The sequence below is a fragment of the Ammospiza caudacuta genome, chromosome 36 (genome assembly GCF_027887145.1).
Source record: "Ammospiza caudacuta isolate bAmmCau1 chromosome 36, bAmmCau1.pri, whole genome shotgun sequence".
Taxonomy (NCBI): Eukaryota; Metazoa; Chordata; class Aves; order Passeriformes; family Passerellidae; genus Ammospiza; species Ammospiza caudacuta.
In genome coordinates this window covers 1,239,656-1,259,785 of record NC_080628.1, presented here as the reverse complement: position 1 = coordinate 1,259,785, position 20,130 = coordinate 1,239,656, and the positions used below count along the sequence as shown (strand labels likewise).

The 20,130-nt window shown below is 51.3% G+C and overlaps 2 protein-coding genes across 2 annotated transcripts in view; one reads left to right on the top strand and one right to left on the bottom strand.

Moving 5' to 3' along the window:
* Window positions 1-6,038, bottom strand: part of PLOD3 (procollagen-lysine,2-oxoglutarate 5-dioxygenase 3) — a 35,312-nt gene extending 29,274 nt beyond the window's left edge. The window contains exons 1-3 of the mRNA XM_058822941.1: window positions 6,009-6,038; window positions 3,115-3,251; window positions 764-810 (exon numbers count right to left, since the gene is read on the bottom strand). Coding sequence (XP_058678924.1) covers window positions 764-810; window positions 3,115-3,251; window positions 6,009-6,038 — 214 coding nt within the window. The remainder of the gene's footprint in view (window positions 1-763; window positions 811-3,114; window positions 3,252-6,008) is intronic.
* Window positions 6,039-8,292: 2,254 nt separating this feature from the next.
* On the top strand, window positions 8,293-14,092 carry ZNHIT1 (zinc finger HIT-type containing 1). The gene is made up of 5 exons (XM_058823016.1): window positions 8,293-8,338; window positions 9,194-9,364; window positions 10,506-10,585; window positions 11,698-11,867; window positions 13,219-14,092. The coding sequence occupies exons 1-5, from the start codon at window positions 8,317-8,319 to the stop codon at window positions 13,238-13,240; spliced, it is 465 nt and encodes a 154-aa protein (XP_058678999.1). The 5' UTR covers window positions 8,293-8,316; the 3' UTR covers window positions 13,241-14,092.
* The last annotated feature ends 6,038 nt before the right edge of the window (window positions 14,093-20,130 follow it).

Here is a 20,130-nt window from a genome sequence, read left to right as displayed (position 1 = left end):
TTGTAGCTGGGGAGGGAAGGGTTAAAAACAGCAAAAAATCAGCCCAGAAAACCCCAAAAATCACCCCAAAATCACCAAAAAAACCCCAAAAATCACCCCCAAAAACCGCCCCCAAAAACCTCCTGCAAACACCACATTGTAGCTGGGGAGGGAAGGATTAAAAATAGTGAAAAATCAGCCCAGAAATGTCCAAAATTACCCCAAAAAATCACCAAAAACTGCCCCAAAAACCCCCTGCAAACACCACGTCGTAGCTGGGGAGGGAAGGGTTAAAAACGGCGAAAAATGACCCCAAAAAAACCCAAAAATCACCCCCAAAATCACCAAAAAAACCCCAAAAATCAACCCCAAAATCACCCCCAAAAATCCTCTCAAAAATGGCCAAAATTCCCCCAGAAATGACTCCAAAATCACCCCAAAATCATCCCAAAATCACCGCCAAAATCCCCTCAAAAAATGGCCCAAACGCACCAAAAACCGCTCTGAAATCACCTCCAAAATCACCCCCAAAATTACCCCCAAAACTCACCCCAAAAATCACCTTAAAAATGGCCAAAAATCACCCAAAAATCACCCCAAAAAATCACCCCAAAAATCACCTTAAAATGGCCAAAAATCAGCCAAAAATCACCCCAAAATCACCCCAAAAATCACCTTAAAAATGGCCAAAATTCACCCCAAAATCACCCCCAAAATCACCTTAAAATGGCCAAAAATCACCCAAAAATAAACCCCAAAAATCACCCCAAAAATGACCCCAAACCCCCAAAAATCCGGCCCTGAACTTGGTCAGCAAACACCACGTTGTAGCTGGGGAGGGAAGGGTTAAAAATAGCGAAAAATCAGCCAAAAATGTCCAAAAAATCACCCCAAAATCACCCCAAAAAATCCCCTCAAAAATGGCCAAAATCAATCAAAAACCGTCCCAAAATCACCTCGAAATTCCCCCCAAAATCACCCCAAAAATCCCCTTAAAAACGGCCAAAAAATCACCTGAAAAATCACCCCAAAAATGACCCCGAACCCCCCAAAATCCGGCCCTGGGGAGGAAAGGGTTAAAAATATTCCCCAAAAATAAAAATTTTCCCAAATCCTCGTTTTTCCCCCAAAATCCCCAAATTTCCCACAATTTCTTTTGTCCCCAAAATCCCCACAATTTTCTCCCCAAAGCCCCAAATTTCCCCCAAATTTCCATTTTTCCTAAAATCCTCATTTTCCCCCTCCAAAATCTCCCCCAAATCCCCAAATTTTCCCCCAAAATTCCCCATTTTCCGCCCAAATTCCATTTTCCCCAAAATCCCTGCTTTTCCCTCCAAAACCTCCCCAAAATTCCTGAGGAAAAAGTTTTGGGGAATTTTTTTTCCCCAAAATTCCCCAAATTTTTCCTTCCAATTTTCCCAAATCCCCAATTTTGCTACCCCAAATATCCCCATTTTTTCCTTCAAATTTTCCTCCATATTGTCCCCCCAAAAATCCCCATTTTTCCCATATTTGTCCTCCAAATTTGTTTTTTCCCAAAATCCCTGGTTCCCCCCCAAAATCTCCAAATTTTCCTCCAAATTTTTCCCCAAATCCCCAAATTTCCCCCCCAATATCCCCAAATTTTCCCCAAACCCCCAAATTTCCCCCCAAAAAATCCCAAATTTTCCTCCAAATTTCCCCAAAATCCCATTTTTCAACCCAAAGTTCCCCCCATAAATCCCCAAATTTGCTGCCAAAATCCCCTTTTTTGTTTTCCCCCCAAAATCCCCAAATTTTCCTCCAAATTTCCTGCCAAAAGCCCCTTTTTTTTTCCCCCCAAAATCCCAAAGTTTTCCTCAATTTTCCCAAAATCCCCATTTTTCTCCCCAAATTGCCCCCCAAAAATCCCCAAATTTTCTCCAAATTTCCCCAAAATCCCCATTTTTCACCCCAAAATCCCCAAATTTTCCTCCAAATTTTCCCAAAATCCCCATTTTTTCCCCAATCCCCAAATTTTCCTCCAAATTTCCCCAAAATCCCCATTTTTCTCCCCAAATTTCCCCCCAAATTTCCCCCCAAAATCCCCATTTTTCCCCCCAAAATTCCACTTTATTCCCCCAAAACCCCCAATTTTTTCCCCCAAATCCCCCATTTTTCACCCCAAAATTCCCATTTTTTTCCCTGAAACCCCCGAATTTCCCCCAAACTCCCATTTTTTCCCCAAAATTCCCATTTTTTTCCCCAAACTCCCATTTTTTCCCCAAATTTCCATTTTTTCCCAAAACTCCCATTTTTTCCCCAAACTCCCATTTTTTCCCCAAATTTCCCTTTTTTCCCCAAATTTCCATTTTTTCCCCAAAACTCCCATTTTTTCCCCAAATTTCCCATTTTTCCCCCAAAATTCTGATTTTTTTCCCCAAATTCCCATTTTTTCCCCAAAATTCCCATTTTTTTCCCAAACTCCCATTTTTTCCCCAAATTTCCCATTTTTTCCCCAAACTCCCATTTTTTCCCCAAATTTCCATTTTTTCCCCAAACTCCCATTTTTTCCCCAAATTTCCCATTTTTTTCCCCAAACTCCCATTTTTTCCCCAAAATTCCCATTTTTTTCCCCAAACTCCCATTTTTTCCCCAAAACTCCCATTTTTTCCCCAAATTTCCCATTTTTTCCCCAAAATTCCGATTTTTTTTCCCCAAACTCCCATTTTTTCCCCAAAATTCCGATTTTTTTTTCCCCAAAATTCCGATTTTTTTTCCCCAAAACTCCCATTTTTTCCCCAAAATTCCGATTTTTTTCCCCAAACTCCCATTTTTTCCCCAAATTTCCCATTTTTTCCCCAAACTCCCATTTTTTCCCCAAAATTCCCATTTTTTCCCCAAATTTCCATTTTTTCCCCAAAACTCCCATTTTTTCCCCAAATTTCCCATTTTTTCCCCAAAATTCCGATTTTTTTCCCCAAACTCCCATTTTTTCCCCAAAATTCCGATTTTTTTCCCCAAACTCCCATTTTTTCCCCAAAATTCCCATTTTTTCCCCAAAATTCCGATTTTTTTTCCCCAAAATTCCGATTTTTTTCCCCAAACTCCCATTTTTTCCCCAAAATTCCGATTTTTTTTCCCAAAATTCCGATTTTTTTCCCCAAATTTCCGCACCTGTCGACGAAGAGCACGACGAGGCCGCCCCTCCCCCGCAGGGGCTCCAGCGCCGCCCGCAGCCAGCGAACCTTCTGCCCCCCCCCGGGGCTGCGCGCGATGTCCCCGCCCCGCCAGCGCCGGCCCAGCCCCAAAGTCTGGGGAGAAAAACCCAAAGTTTGGGAAAAACAGGAAAAAACGGGAAAAAACGGCGAAAAAACGGCGAAAAACGGTGGAAAAATGAGGAAAATAGGGCGAAAAATGGGGAAAAAATGGGGAAAAATGGGGGAATTCTTCTGTGTCCCCTCCCAGCCCGCCAGTGCCGGCCCAGCCCCAAAGTCTGGGGAGAAAAACCCAAATTTTGGGGAAATTGGGAAAAAACGGGAAAAAACGGTGAAAAAACGGCGAAAAACGGTGAAAAAATGAGGAAAATAGGGCGAAAAATGGGGAAAATATGGGGAAAAATGGGGAATTCTTCTGTGTCCCCTCCCACCCCGTCAGTGCCGTCCCAGCCCCAAAGTCTGGGGAGAAAAACCCAAATTTTGGGGAAATTGGGAAAAAACAGCAAAAAAATGGGAAAAAACGCTGAAAAAATGGGGAAAATAGGGCGAAAAATGGGGAAAATATGGGGAAAAATGGGGGGAATTTTTCTGTGTCCCCTCTCCCAGCCCACCAGCGCCAGGCCAGACCCAAAGTCTGGGGAGAAAAACCAAGATTTTGGTAAAAATGTGAAAAATGGAAAAAATCCCATCAAAAACGGTGAAAAAATGGGGAAAATAGGGCGAAAAATGGGGAAAATATGGGGAAAAATGGGGGAATTCTTCTGTGTCCCCTCCCACCCCGTCAGTGCCGTCCCAGCCCCAAAGTCTGGGGAGAAAAACCCAAAGTTTGGGAAAAACGGGAAAAAACGGGAAAAAACGGCGAAAAAACGGCAAAAAACGGTGGAAAAATGAGGAAAATAGGGCGAAAAATGGGGAAAATATGGGGAAAAATGGGGGAATTCTTCTGTGTCCCCTCCCACCCCGTCAGTGCCGTCCCAGCCCCAAAGTCTGGGGAGAAAAACCCAAAGTTTGGGAAAAACAGGAAAAAACGGGAAAAAACGGCGAAAAAACGGCGAAAAACGGTGAAAAAATGAGGAAAATAGGGCGAAAAATTGGGAAAATACGGGGAAAAATGAGGAAAATAGAGCAAAAAATGGGGGAATTCTTCTGTGTCCCCTCCCAGCCCACCAGCGCCAGGCCAGACCCAAAGTCTGGGGAGAAAAACCCAAATTTTGGGGAAATTGGGAAAAAACGGGAAAAAATGGCGAAAAACGGTGAAAAAATGAGGAAAATAGGGCGAAAAATGGGGAAAATATGGGGAAAAATGGGGGAATTTTTCTGTGCCCTCTCCCAGCCCACCAGCGCCAGGCCCAGGCCCAAAGTCTGGGGAGAAAAACCCAAATTTTGGGGAAATTGGGAAAAAACGGGAAAAAACGGTGAAAAAACGGCAAAAAACGGTGGAAAAATGAGGAAAATAGGGCGAAAAATGGGGAAAATATGGGGAAAAATGGGGGAATTCTTCTGTGTCCCCTCCCACCCCGTCAGTGCCGTCCCAGCCCCAAAGTCTGGGGAGAAAAACCCAAAGTTTGGGAAAAACGGGAAAAAACGGGAAAAAACGGCGAAAAAACGGCAAAAAACGGTGGAAAAATGAGGAAAATAGGGCGAAAAATGGGGAAAATATGGGGAAAAATGGGGGAATTCTTCTGTGTCCCCTCCCAGCCCGCCAGTGCCGGCCCAGCCCCAAAGTCTGGGGAGAAAAACCCAAAGTTTGGGAAAAACGGGAAAAAACGGGAAAAAACGGCGAAAAAACGGCGAAAAACGGTGAAAAAATGAGGAAAATAGGGCGAAAAATTGGGAAAATACGGGGAAAAATGAGGAAAATAGAGCGAAAAATGGGGGAATTCTTCTGTGTCCTCTCCCAGCCCACCAGCACCAGGCCAGACCCAAAGTCTGGGGAGAAAAACCCAAATTTTGGGGAAATTGGGAAAAAACGGGAAAAAATGGCGAAAAACGGTGAAAAAATGAGGAAAATAGGGCGAAAAATGGGGAAAATATGGGGAAAAATGGGGGAATTTTTCTGTGCCCTCTCCCAGCCCACCAGCGCCAGGCCAGACCCAAAGTCTGGGGAGAAAAACCAAGATTTTGGTAAAAATGTGAAAAATGGAAAAAATCCCATCAAAAAGGGTGAAAAAATGGGGAAAATAGGGGGAAAAATGGGGAAAAAATGGGGAAAATAGGGGGAAAAATGGGAAAGATTTTCTGTGTCCCCCATGTGCCCAGGTCCAGAGTCTGGGGGGAAAAATGGAGATTTTGGGAAAAATGTTTAAAAATGTGAAATAATGGGAAAAAACAGTGAAAAAACGGCGAAAAACGGTGAAAAAATGAGGAAAATAGGGCAAAAAATGGGGGAATTCTTCTGTGTCCCCTCCCAGCCCGCCAGTGCCGGCCCAGCCCCAAAGTCTGGGGAGAAAAACCCCGATTTTGGGGAAATTGGGAAAAAACGGCGAAAAAAACGGCGAAAAACGGTGAAAAAATGAGGAAAATAGGGCGAAAAATGGGGAAAATATGGGACCCAATCTCTTGAGCCCCGCCCCCTTAGCCACGCCCCATCCCTTTAGCCCCGCCCCATCCCTTTAGCCCCGCCCCCTCTTGACCCACCCGTTTCCTTCATGATGCAGTTGAAGCCCCGCCCCCCGTCCCGTAGCCCCGCCCCCAGCTCCTTGGCCCCGCCCTATTCCTGTGGCCCCACCCCTTACCTGTATGCTGTAGTTGAAGCCCCGCCCCCTTAGCCCCGCCCCTTCCTAGTACGCTGTAGTTGAAGCCCCATCCCCTTTAGCCCCGCCCACAGTCCCTTAGCCCCGCCTCTTCCCTTGCCTGTATGCGGTATTTGAAGCCCCGCCCCATCCCCTTAGCCCCGCCCCCCGTGTGTAGCCCCGCCCCCCGAGCGTAGCCCCGCCCCCGTTACCTTCACGGTGTAGTTGAAGGCGCGGGCGGAGCGCAGGAAGCGGCGATAGCCATCGGTCACCTCTGTGGCCACAGTGACCACCAGCAGGCCTGCCGAGTGACCACTGAGTGACCACTGACCCCGAGTGACCCCTGAGTGACCACTGAGTGACCACTGACCAGTGACCAATAACCTGTGAGTGACCACGGACCCATCCCAGTGACCACTGAGTAGCCATCGGTCACCTCTGTGGCCACAGTGACCACCAGGAGACCTGCACAGAGTGACCACTGAGTGACCACTGACCCTGAGTGACCACTGACCCACCCCAGTGACCAGTGAGTGACCACTGACCAGTGAGTGACCACTGTGTAATCAATGAGTGACCACTGAGTAGCCATCGGTCACCTCTGTGGCCACGGTGACCACCAGCAGGCCTGCCGAGTGACCACTGAGTGACCACTGACCCTGAGTGACCACTGAGTGACCACTGACCCTGAGTGACCACTGAGTAGCCATCGGTCACCTCTGTGGCCACAGTGACCACCAGGAGACCTGCACAGAGTGACCCTGAGTGACCACTGACCGAGTGACCACTGAGTGACCACTGACCAGTGAGTGACCACTGTGTAATCAATGAGTGACCACTGACCCACCCCAGTGACCACTGAGTGACCACTGACCACTAACCAATAACCAGTGAGCGACCGCTGAGTGACCACTGACCAATGACCTCTGAGTGACCAGCGAGTGACCACTGACCCAGCCCAGTGACCACCATGAGAACCAGGAGAGCTGGGACAGAGTGACCACTGAGTGACCCCTGACCCATGAGTGACCACTGAGTGACCACTGAGTGACCACTGAGTGACCACTGACCACTAGTGACCACTGAGTGACCCCTGACCCATGAGTGACCACTGAGTGACCACTGACCAATGACCACTGAGTGACCAGGGAGTGACCACAGACCAGTGAGTGACTGCTGAGTGACCCCTGAGTGACCCCTGAGTGACCCCTGAGTGACCCCTGAGTGACCCCTGAGTGACCACTGAGTGACCCCTGACCACTGAGTGACCACTGAGTGACCGCTGACACTGAATGACCTCTGAGTGACCCCTGCCTCCTTCCACTGACCTTTGACCCCTCCCACTGACCACTGACCCCTCCCCCTGACCTTTGACCCCTCCCCCTCCCCCGCCCCTCCCCCACTCACCATCCTCAGGGTCCATCCCGGGCTCAATTTCGGGGCAATTTTCGCCATTTTTGGGGCAATTTTTGGGACAAATTTCGGCATTTTCGGGGTCACTCCCTGAGGAGCTCCCGGGCTCCATCCCGGGCTCGGTTTTGGGGCAATTTTGAGAATTTTCGGGGCAATTTTGGGAATTTTCATGGAAATTTTGGGAGTTTTCGGGACAATTTTGAGCATTTTCGGGACAATTTTGGAGGGTTTCAGGGTCAGCCCCGGAGTTGATCCCGGGAGGGATTTTGGGGCAATTTTCGTGATTTTTGGGGCAAATTTCGGAGTTTTCAGGGCAATTTTCAGAGGTTTCGGGGCAATTTTGGGGAATTTCGGGCTCAGTCTCGGGGGAAATTTCGGGGCTATTTTGGGGGGTCCCGGGGGAGATTTCGGGGCAATTTTGGGATATTTCGGGGCGATTTTGGGAGTTTTTGGGGCAATTTTGGGAGGTTTTGAGGCAATTTGGGGGAATTTCGGGCGGAATTTCGGGGCAATTTTGGGGAATTCCGGGGCAGTTCTGGGGGGTCCCTGGGGGGTTCCCGCGGGGGTTCCCGGGGCAGTTTTGGGGAATTTTGGGGCAGTTTTGGGCGGTTTTGGGGCTCCCCAGCAGCAGCAGCAGCAGCAGCAGCGGCAGCGCGAGCGCGGCCATGGCGCGTGGGGGGCGTGGCTTAGCGGGAGGGGGCGTGCCCTCCCCCCGGGCCTCAGCCAATCCCCGCCCGCATCTCCGCCCTCTCCCCTAATCCCCGCCTACCCCTCCGCCCTTCCGACCAATCAGCGCCGAGGGGCGTGGCCAGAGCCGAATTGCCACGTTGCCAGGAACGCGAAAATGGGCGTGGCTTCCTCGGCGCCGCACCAAATATGGCGAAAAGGGGGCGGGGTTTCCGCGCCGCGCTCAAGATGGCGGCGGAAGGTGAGGGCGGAAGCGGGGCGGGGCGGGGAGCGGAAGCGGCGGGGGAGAGGGCGGAAGTGGAGGGCGGGCGACCGGAAGTCGCCTCACGATGGGGGAGAAGAAAACGTCGGGTGAGGGGGGAGGGGCGCGGGGGTCCCGGGCTTGATTTTGGGGGTCCCGGCGTTGATTTTGGGGGTCCCGGTGTTGATTTTGGGGGTCCCGGTGTCGATTTTGGGGGTCCCGGCGTTGATTTTGGGGGTCTCGGTGCCGATTTGAGGCGTCCCGGGGCTGGTTCGAGGGATTCTGAGGGGATCCCGGGGGCTCCCAGGGTCCGCTCGGGGGTCCCGGGGTTGATTTTGGGGGGGTCCTGTGGGGGTCTCGGGTTCGGTTTGGGGGTCCTGGGCTCGATTTGGGGGTCCTGGTGTCGGTTCGGAGGTCCCAGTGTTGATTTTGGGGGTCTCGGGTTCGATTCGGGGGTCCCGGGGAGTCCCGGGGTTGATTTTTGGGGGTCCCGGGGTCGATTCGGGGGTCCCGGCGTCGATTCGGGGGTCCCGGGGTCGATTTTGGGGGTCCTGGGTTCGGTTTGGGGGTCCCGGGGTTGATTTTGGGGGGTCCCGGGGTCCATTCGGGGGTCCCGGGGTTGATTTCGGGGGTCCCGGGGTCGATTCGGGGGTCCCGGGGTTGATTTTGGGGGTCCCGGGGTTGATTTCGGGGGTCCTGGGTTCGGTTTGGGGGTCCAGGGGTTGATTTTGGGGGTCCCGGGGTTGATTTCGGGGGTCCCGGTGTCGATTTTGGGTGTCCCGGGCTCGGTTCGGGGTTTCACCATTTTTCAGAGGTAAATCCCCAAATTTTTGGGGATAAATTCCCCATTTTTTGGTCTAAACGCTCCGTTTTGGTTTTTTTTTTTTTTTAATATATTCCTGATTTTTGGGGGTTAAACTCCTCCGATTTGGGGATCCCCCGAATTTTAACCCTTTCGCCCCCAGCCCGCGTTCCCGAGGGGGGTCCCCGGCGCGTGCTGGACGCTCCGGCGCGGCAGCGGCGCCTGCACCGGCAGCTCGAGGCGCTGGAGAACGACAACTTCGGGGACGATCCACAGGCGGGGCTGCCCCGGCCCGGGAAACGGCTCCCGAACTTCAGCGACAGCACCGAGACCGGTACCGGGCCCAACCGGGACAAACCGGGACAAACTGGGACAAACTGGGACAAACTGGGACAAACTGGGACAGAGGGAACCGGGATTGGGGGGTCCTGGGCTGGGAAACGGCTCCCGAACTTCAGCGACAGCACCGAGACCGGTACCGGGACAAACTGGGCTGAACCGGGACAAACCGGGACAAACTGGGACAGAGGGAACCGGGATTGGGGGGATTGGGGGGGGGTTAAAGGGTTTTTGGGGGGTTTAAAGGGGATTGGGGGGTCCTGGGCTGGGAAACGGCTCCCGAACTTCAGCGACAGCACCGAGACCGATACCGGGCTGAACCGGGACAAACCGGGACAAACTGGGACAAACTGGGACAATCTGGGACAGAGGGAACTGGGATTGGGGGATTTGGGGGTCCTGGGCCGGGAAACGGCTCCCCAACTTCAGTGACAGCACCGAGACCGGTACCGGGCCCAACCGGGCTGAACCGGGACAAACTGGGACAAACTGGGACAATCTGGGACAGAGGGAACCGGGATTGGGGGGTTTGGGGAGTCCTGGGCCGGGAAACGGCTCCCGAACTTCAGCGACAGCACCGAGACTGGTACCGGGCTGAACCGGGACAAACTGGGCTGAACCGGGACAAACTGGGCTGAACCGGGACAAACTGGGACAAACTGGGACAGAGGGAACCGGGATTGGGGGTTTGGGGGGGGTTTGGGGGGGTTTAAAGTGGTTTGGGGGGTCCTGGGCCAGGAAACGGCTCCCGAATTTCAGCGACAGCACCGAGACCGGTACCGGGCTGAACTGGGCCAAACCGGGACAAACTGGGCCAGGATTTGGGGTTTTGGGGGGGCTTAAAGGGGATTTTATGGGGTTTAAAGGGGATTTGGGACAAATCTGGATTTTGGACTGAATTTGGGGCTGGATTCAGACTGAGATTTGGGGCAGGAATTTGCATTTTAGCTGAATTTGGGGCTGAATTTTGCATTTGGGGCTGAATTTTGGGGCTCAGTTCTGCATTTGGGGCTGAATTTTTCATTTTAGTTGAATTTTGGCGTTGAATTTTGCAAATTTTGGCTGATTTTGGGGCTAGAATTTTGGTGTTGGATTTTGGGGTGAATTTTGGGCTGAAATTTTGGGTTTTTTCCCAGGCAAGAAGAAGAAGAAAACTCGAGGGGATCATTTCAAGCTGCGCTTCCGCAAAAACTTCCAGGCCCTGCTGGAGGAGCAGGTGGGGATGGGGAAATTTGGGGAAATTTTGGGGAATTTGGGAGAAATTTGAGGAAATTTGGGAAATTTGGGGGTGATTTTGGGGGATTTTTGAGGATTTTGGAGAGTAAAAAGGAGATTTAGGGGAGATTTAGGGGATTTTTTTAATATTTTTGGGGATTTTGGGGTGGTTTGAGGGAATTTCAGATAATTTGGGGTTGGATTTTGGAACTGAATTTTTGAGTTTTAAACTGGATTTTGGGAGTGAATTTTTGGATTTGAATCTGGATTTTTGGAGGTGGATTTTGGGGCTGAATTTTGGATTTTAAGCTGGATTTTAGGGCTGATTTTGGGGCTGAATTTTGGATTTCCACCTGCATTTTGGGGCTGGATTTTTGGTCTAAATTCTGGAATTTTTGGGACAGATTTTGGGGCCGAATTCTGGAATTTTGGGTCAGAATTTTATATTTAAACCCCCTCAGAACCTGAGTGCAGCCGAGGGCCCCAAGTTAAATTCAGGATTTTGAAGCTGAATTCTGGAATTTTGGGAGTGAATTTTTGATTTTAACCTGGATTTGGGGCTGATTTTGGGTCTCAGTTCTGGATTTTGAGCTGATTTTGGATATTGGGTCTAAACTCTGGGGTTTTGGGCTGGATTTTGGGTCAGAATTTTGGATTTCAACCTCGATTTTGGGGGCTGGATTTTTGTCCTGAATTCTGGAATTTTGGGTCAGAATTTTCTATTTTAACCCCTTCAGAACCCGAGTGCAGCCAAGGGCCCCGCACTGAATTCTGGATTTTTGGGCTGGATTTTGGAGCTGAATTTTGGATTTTCATCTGAATTTGGGGCTGAATCTTGGGGCTGAATTTTGGACTTCAACCTGGATTTTGGGGCTGGATTTTGGGGGCAGATTTTGGGGCTGAATTCTGGAATTTTGGGTCAGAATATTATATTTTAACCCCTTCAGAACCTGAGTGCAGCCGAGGGCCCCGCGCTGAATTCTGGATTTTTGGGCTGGATTTTGGGGCTGAATTTTGGATTTTAACCTGGATTTTTGAGGTGGATTTTGGGGCTGGAGTTTTGTTCTGAATTCTGGAATGTTGGGTCAGAATTTTCCGTTTTAACCCCTTCAGAACCTGAGTGCAGCCGAGGGCCCCAATTACGTCTCGGCCGGGGCCGCCCCGTCCCGGCTGCCCCAGCGCCATTTCTGCACCGTCTGCGGCTTCCCCTCGGGCTACACCTGCGTCACCTGCGGGGCCAGGTACTGCTGCACGCGCTGCCTGGGCACCCACCAGGACACCAGGTCAGAAAACAGGGAAAAAACGGTGAAAAACGGTGAAAAAATGGAGAAAAACGGCCCAAAAATGGGGGAAAACGGCCCAAAAATGGGTTTGGGGACACACCTGTGTCATCTGCGGGGCCAGGTACTGCTGCACGCGCTGCCTGGGCACCCACCGGGACACCAGCTCAGGAAACAGGGAAAAAAGGGTGAAAAACGGTGAAAAAATGGGGAAAAAATGGGGAAAAACGGCCCAAAAATGGGGGAAAACGGCCCAAAAATGGGTTTGGGGACACACCTGTGTCACCTGCAGGGCCAGGTACTGCTGCACGCGCTGCCTGGGCACCCACCAGGACACCAGGTCAGAAAACAGGGAAAAAACGGTGAAAAACGGTGAAAAAATGGAGAAAAAAGGCCCAAAAATGGGGAAATACAGGACAAAAAAGGAGGAAAAAAAAAGAAAAATGGGGAAAAACTGGGAAGATGGCAAAGCCAACAAGAAATGGGAAAATACCCCAGGAGAATGGAAAAAAGAGCAAAAAAATAGGAAAATGGTGAATAAATGGGAAAAAATTTGTGAAAAATGGGTAATAAACAGCAAAAAAAAAAAATAGGGAAAAACAGCAAGAAAGATGGGGGGAAAATGGGAAAACCAATAAAAAATGGGAAAAAATCCAAGAAAAATGGGGAAAAGCCTGGAGAGAACTGGGAAAAAGAAAAAAAAGGGAAAAAACAGAAGAAAATTGTGGGAAATTGCCCCAAAATGGGGGAAAAATGGGAAAAGAACCCAGGAAAAGCGAGGGGAAAATGGGAACATAGGAAAACCAACAAAAAATGGGGACAAAACCACAAAAATGGAAAAAAAAAAAAGGGAAAAACAGAAAAAAAAAGAGAAAGTCAACAAAAAATTGAGAAAAAATATGGCAGAATGGGAAGAAATTGGGAAAATTGGAAATCAGGAAAAAAAAAGTTTTAAAATGGTGGAAAAGTGGGAAAAAACGTGGTAAAAATGAGAGAAAAAAATCAGGAAAATGGGGAAACAGGAAGAAATGGTAGAAATGTGGTAAAAATGAGAAAGTCAGAGAGAAAACTTTGTAGAAAAAGGGAAAAACCCAGGAAAATTAAAAAAATATTTTAAAAATGGGAAAAAACCGAAGAAAATGGGAACAATTCCTGGGAAAATAGGAAAAATGCAAGGGAAAATGGGACAAACAGGGAAAAAAGGTAAAAAACTGGGAAAAATTGGGAAAATTGGGAAAAAGAGGAGAAAAAGGGAAAAAATGACGGAAATAGGGAAAAACTGGGATCCCCCAGTTTTTAGTGGGGAGGGGTTACACCCTGCTGACCCCTGACCTTTCCCTCCCCTCCCCCGCAGGTGCCTGAAGTGGACGGTGTGACCCCGCCCCAGTATGGTGGGTGTGGCCAATATGGCTGCCATGATGTCATCTCAAAATGGCCTCCGTAAGCGCATCTTTGTTTGGTCCCACTCCTAAAATGGCCGAAATGCCTCCACCCCCAAGATGGCTGCTGTGACTCTGCCCCCAAGATGGCCACCATGGCCATACCCCCAAAATGGCTGCCATGGTCCCACCCCAAAATGGCCACCATGGCCATACCCCCAAAATGGCTGCCGTGGTCCCACCCCAAAATGGCTGCCTTGGCTCCACCCTCAACATGGCCACACCCCCAAAAATGGAAGCTATGACCACACCCCCAAGATGGCTGCCATGACCACACCCACAAGATGGCTGCCATAGTCGCATCCCCAAGATGGCTGCTGTGACTCCACCCCCAAGATGGCTGCCATGACACCACCATGACCACACCCACAAAATGGCCACCATAACCAAACCCACATAATAGTGGCCATAGCCCCACCCCCAAGATGGCCGGCATGGCCCCACCCACAAAATGGCTGCCATGGTCCCACCCCCAAGATGGCTGCCATGACCATGCCCACAAAATGGCTGCCGTGGCCCCACGCACAAAATGGCTGCCATTGCCTCTCCCACAAAATGGTTGCCATGGCTCCAGCATAAGATGGTTGCCATGGCCCCTCCCACAAAATGGCCACCATGGCCATGCCCACAAAATGGCTGCCATGGGCCCTCCCACAAATGGCAGCCACGGCCACATCCACAAAATGGCCGCCACGACCATGCCCACAAAATGGCCGCCATGGCCCCTCCCACTCCCAAGATGGCGGCCGGGCCCGGTTTGAACCAAAATCAGAATTTTCCCTACCAAAATCTTTGGGATCGACTTTATTTGGAGGAGGTGGGAGGAGCTACGGGAGAGGGGGTGGGGACTCGGGGAGGGGGCGGGGCCTCAGGAATTTGGGGAAAAAACGGGAAAAATTCCGGGAGAAACGAGCGGGAACAGCGACCCCGCCCCTTGAGGGCGGAGCTGCACCACCATTGGCCCAAGATGGCCGCCCTGAGCTCTGATTGGATGAACATTCCCTGAGGGCTCCGGCCCATTTATGGCTGCTGGGGCCCCGCCCCGGGATCAAGCCACGCCCATAAATACAAGACCCGCCTCCTTTCTGACCTAGCCACGCCCCTTTTAGGGCAAAGCCCCACCCACAAATTCATGCCATGCCCACTTTAGGGTCAAGCCCCTCCCCCTGAGCCACGTCGTATCCTTTTGGTCCAAGCCCCGCCCCTTTGGTCCAGGCCCCGCCCACAAATCCCCTTGTGCTGCCCAGGCTCCGCCTCCTGTGGTGTCACCAGGGCGAGGTCCCTCGGCGGCCAATCAGCATTGGCTCCGCCCCTCGGGTGCGGGGCGAGGCCGCCTGCAGCTGTGGGGATAATGAGATGCAAATGAGCTGGGGTGTACCCCGGAGAGGGGCGTGGCCAAGGGAGGGCATGGTCTCTATCCTATCAGGGGGTGGGGCTTGCTTAGTGGGTGTGGCCTAATGAGGCTGGGCTTATTTCCTTTCTCACCTGATGGGCGTGGCCCAGTGGGGGTGGGGCTTATTTATTACCTCTTTGTGGGCGTGGCCTAATGGGGGCAGGGTTTATCTCAATTCTGACCCAGTGGGTGTGGCCTATTGGGGCGGGGTTTAGATTCCTGCTCACCCAATGGGAAGCGCTCAATGGGGGCAGGGTTTCTTCCAGTGGGCGTGGCTTGTCACACTTAGTGGGCGGGGTTTATGGCTATTCTAATGCAGTGGGTGTGGCCTATTGGGGGCAGGTTTTAGGTGTATTCCAACCCAGTGGGTGTGGCCTGTTGGGGTGGGGTTTATTTCACTGCTCATCCAATGGGCGGGGCTCAAAGTGGGCGGGGTTTATCACGATGGGCGTGGCCTGCTCACCTGGTGGGCGGGGTTTATTCTAATGCAGTGGGTGTGGCCTATTGGGGGCGGGGTTTCTGCGCCTGCTCACCCAATGGGTGTGGCCTAATGGGGGCGGGGTTTATATCCTTGCTCACCCAATGGGTGGGGCTCAATGTGGGCGGGGTTTGTGCTGGTGGGCGTGGCCTGCTCACCTGGTGGGCAGGGCTTATATATATTCTAATGCAGTGGGCGTGGCCTGTTGGGGCGGGGTTTATGTACGTGCTCACCCAATGGGCGGGGCTCAATGTGGGCGGGGTTTGTGCTGGTGGGCGTGGCCTTCTCACCTGGTGGGCGGGGTTTATATCTATTCTAATGCAGTGGGCGTGGCCTGTTGGGGGCGGGGTTTATGTACATGCTCATCCAATGGGTGGGGCTCAATGTGGGCGGGGTTTGTGCTGGTGGGCGTGGCCTGCTCACCTGGTGGGCGGGGTTTATATCTATTCTAATGCAGTGGGCGTGGCCTGTTGGGGCGGGGTTTATGTACGTGCTCACCCAATGGGCGGGGCTCAATGTGGGCGGGGTTTGTGCTGGTGGGCGTGGCCTTCTCACCTGGTGGGCGGGGTTTATATCTATTCTAATGCAGTGGGCGTGGCCTGTTGGGGGCGGGGTTTATGTACATGCTCATCCAATGGGTGGGGCTCAATGTGGGCGGGGTTTGTGCTGGTGGGCGTGGCCTTCTCACCTGGTGGGCGGGGTTTATATCTATTCTAATGCAGTGGGCGTGGCCTGTTGGGGGCGGGGTTTATGTACATGCTCACCCAATGGGTGGGGCTCAATGCGGGCGGGGTTTGTGGCGGTGGGCGTGGCCTTCTCACCTGGTGGGCGGGGCTATTTCAGCACCTGGCCCGGCCGCGCCTTCTCCAACTTCCGGCGCCGCTCGGCCGGGATCTCGTCCAGGCTGATCCCGTGGTTGCTCGCACTGCGGGTTTGGGGCCAATTCCGGCCGGTTTGGGGTTTTTGGGGGAATTTGGGGGAAATTCGGATGATTTTGGGGTTTTGGGGGGGGGATTTTTGGGATTCGCAGGGGGAATTTGGGCGATTTTGGGGTTTTCGAGGGGGATTTTTAGGCTTTGGGGGAAATTCGGGCGATTTTGGGGGAGATTCTTAGGATTTGGCGGGAGATTTGGGGGATTTTGGGGGGGATTTCTGGGATTTGGGGGAAATTCGGGGATTTTAGGGGGATTTGGGGCAAATTTGGGGGGAAATTCGGGGCATTTGGGGGGGGATTTTTGGGACTTGGGGGGGATATTCCACTCCCCATAACCCCACACCCCATAAGCGACCCTATAGCCCCACACCCGGCCCCATAACCTCAAACCCAGCCCCACACCCGGCCCCATAACCAACCCCATAACCAACCCCATAACCCTACACCCAGCCCCATAACCGACCCCATAACCAACCCCATAACCCTACACCCAGCCCCATAACCAACCCCATAACCAACCCCATAACCCCACACCCCATAACCCCAAACCTGGCCCCATAACCAACCCCATAACCCCACACCCCATAACCCCACACCCCATAACCCCAAACCTGGCCCCATAACCAACCCCATAACCCCACACCCCATAACCCCACACCCCATAACCCCAAACCTGGCCCCATAACCGACTCCATAACCCCACACCCCATAACCCCACACCCCATAACCCCAAACCCGGCCCCATAACCGACCCCATAACCCCATAACCGACCCCATAACCGACCCCATAACTCCCCGAGCCCAAACCCGGCCCCATAACTCACCCCGGCAGGAGGTCGGGGGGGGTGGGGATGGGTTTGGTGAATCCCTCGCGGCCCACGAGCCAATAGGTGTCCTCCACTCCCTTACCCTATAGATGGATAGGGGCAGGGGCAGTTATGGGGTTATAGGGTCAGCTATGGGGTCAGTTATGGGGTTATAGGGTCAGTTATGGGGTCAGTTATGGGGTCAGTTATGGGGTTATGGGGTTATAGGGTCAGCTATGGGGTCAGTTATGGGGCACAGCCAATGGGTGTCCTCCACTCCCTTACCCTATAGATGGATAGGGGCAGGGTCAGTTATGGGGTTATAGGGTCAGCTATGGGGTTATAGGGTGAGCTATGGGGTTATAGGGTCAGTTATGGGGTCAGTTATGGGGCACAGCCAATGGGTGTTCTCCACTCCTTTACCCTATAGATGCATAGGGGCAGGGTCAGTTATGGGGTCAGTTATGGGGTCAGTTATGGGGTCAGTTATGGGGTTATGGGGTCAGTTATGGGGTTATAGGGTCAGTTATGGGGTCAGCTATGGGGCACAGCCAATGGGTGTCCTCCACTCCTTTACCCTATAGATTGATAGGGGCAGGGGCAGTTATGGGGTTATAGGGTGAGCTATGGGGTCAGTTATGGGGCACAGCCAATGGGTGTCCTCCACTCCTTTACCCTATAAACAATGGGGTTGGTTATAGGATCAGTTATGGGGTTATGGGGTCGGTTATGGGGCACAGCCAATGGGTGTCCTCCACTCCTTTACCCTATAGATGGATAGGGGCAGGGTCAGTTATGGGGTCAGTTATGGGGTCAGTTATGGGGTCAGTTATGGGGTCAGTTATGGGGTTATAGGGTCAGCTATGGGGTGGGTTATGGGGCACAGCCAATGGGTGTCCTCCACTCCCTTACCCTATAGATCGATAGGGGCAGGGGCAGTTATGGGGTTATAGGGTGAGCTATGGGGTCAGCTATGGGGTCAGCTATGGGGCACAGCCAATGGGTGTCCTCCACTCCTTTACCCTACAAGTTATGGGGTTATAGGGTCAGTTATGGGGTTGGTTATGGGGTCAAGGTCAGTTATGGGGTTATAGGGTCAGCTATGGGGTCAGCTATGGGTCAGTTATGAGTCAGTTATGGGGTCAGTTATGGGGTCAGTCAGTTATGGGTCAGTTATGGGTCAGTTATGGGTCAGTTTTTGGTCAGTTATGGGTCAGTTATGGGTCAGTTATGGGGTCAGTTATGGGGTCAGTCAGTTATGGGTCAGTTATGGGTCAGTTATGGGTCAGTTTTTGGTCAGTTATGGGTCAGTTATGGGTCAGTTATGGGTTAGTTATGGGTCAGTTATGGGGTCAGTTATGGGTCAGTTATGGGTTAGTTATGGGTCAGTTATGGGTCAGTTATGGGTCAGTTATGGGGTCAGTTATGGGGTCAGTTATGGGGTCAGTTATGGGGTCAGTTATGGGTCAGTTATGGGGTCAGTTATGGGTCAGTTATGGGGTCAGTTATGGGGTCAGTTATGGAGTCAGTTATGGGTCAGTTATGGGGTCAGTTATGGGTTAGTTATGGGTCAGCTATGGGTCAGTTATGGGTTAGTTATGGGGTCAGTTATGGGTCAGTTATGGGGTCAGTTATGGGTCAGTTATGGGGTCAGTTATGGGTTAGTTATGGGTCAGCTATGGGTCAGTTATGGGTTAGTTATGGGGTCAGTTATGGGTCAGTTATGGGGTCAGTTATGGGTTAGTTATGGGGTCAGTTATGGGTCAGTTATGGGTCAGTTATAGGTCAGTTATGGGGTCAGTTATGGGTCAGTTATGGGGTCAGTTATGGGGTCAGTTATGGGGTCAGTTATGGGTCAGTTATGGGTCAGTTATAGGTCAGTTATGGGGTCAGTTATGGGTCAGTTATGGGGTCAGTTATGGGTCACTTATGGGTCAGTTATGGGGTCAGTTATGGGTCAGGTTTGGGTCAGTTATGGGTCAGTTATGGGTCAGTTATGGAGTCAGTTATGGGTCAGTTATGGGTCAGTTATGGGGTCAGTTATGGGTCACTTATGGGTCAGTTATGGGGTCAGTTATGGGTCAGGTTTGGGTCAGTTATGGGGTCAGTCAGTTACGGGTCAATTTTGGGCTGTATTCGGGTTTTTTGGGCCATTTTGGGTTGTTTTAGGATTTTTTGGGGTGTTTTGGGGCGGGTTTGGGTTGTTTGGGATTTTTCACGCGGTTTAGGGGCTGGTTTGGGCTGTATTTGGGGGGTTTTCATGCAATTTTGGGGTGTCTTTGGGGTTTTTTGGGCTGTATTTGAGGTTTTCCAGGTTTTGGGCTCTGTTTGGGGCTTTCCAGGCGTTTTTGGGGTGTTTTGTGGCCATTTTGGGGTCTATTTGGGGTTTTCTGGGCAGTTTTGGACTGGTTTGCGGTTTTTTTGGGCCATTTTGGGTTGTTTTCGGATTTTTTGGGGGTGTTTTGGGGCTGTATTTGGGGTCTCAGTCAGTTTTTGGCTCTTTTGGGTTTTTTCAGGCAGTTTTGTGTTCTATTTGGGGTTTTTCATGCAATTTTGGGCTGGTTTGGCGTTTTTTGGGGGTGTATTTGGGGTTTTTCAGGTTTTGGGTTCTGTTTGGGGCTTTCCAGGCGTTTTTGGGGTGGTTTGGGGGCCATTTTGGGTTGTTTTAGGATTTTGTTTTTGGAGTTTTTTGGGCAGGTTTGGGGTTTCAGTCAGTTTTGGGCAGTTTCAGTCAGTTTTGGGCCATTTTGGGGCTTTATTTGCGTTTTTGGGGCCGTTTTGGGGCTCACCTTGAGCTCGGTCTTGCCGCGGATGTCGACCTTGAACCCCTCCTGCAGCGAGAGCAGGATGGCGACCGTGCGCTGGTTCACGTGGATGCGATAGGCTGGGGGAAAAGGAACCCCAAAAAACCCCAAAATAACCCCAAAATAACAACAACAAAAAAACGCCAAAAATAACAAAAAAAACCCCACCCCAAAAACCCCATAACTGACCCCGACCCCAGTGCGCTGGTTCACGTGGATGCGATAGGCTGGGGGGAAAAGGGGGTTTAGGAACCCCAAAAAACCCCAAAATAACCCAAAAAAACCAAACAAACAAACAAAAAAAAAAAAAACCAAAAAAAACCAAAAACCTCCAGAAAAATCCCACCCCCCCCAAAAAATCCCAAAAAATCCCAAAACCCCTCAGAAAAATCCAACCCCCCCCCCAAAAAAA

What these genes read in the sequence shown, in the direction of transcription:
- ZNHIT1 (XM_058823016.1), top strand. Translation starts at nt 8,317, where the DNA reads ATGGGGGAGAAGAAAACGTCGG. An exon ending in AGGCCCTGCTGGAGGAGCAG is followed by an intron (nt 10,586 to 11,697) that starts GTGGGGATGGGG and finishes TAACCCCTTCAG; the next exon opens with AACCTGAGTGCAGCCGAGGG. An exon ending in GGCACCCACCAGGACACCAG is followed by an intron (nt 11,868 to 13,218) that starts GTCAGAAAACAG and finishes CCTCCCCCGCAG; the next exon opens with GTGCCTGAAGTGGACGGTGT.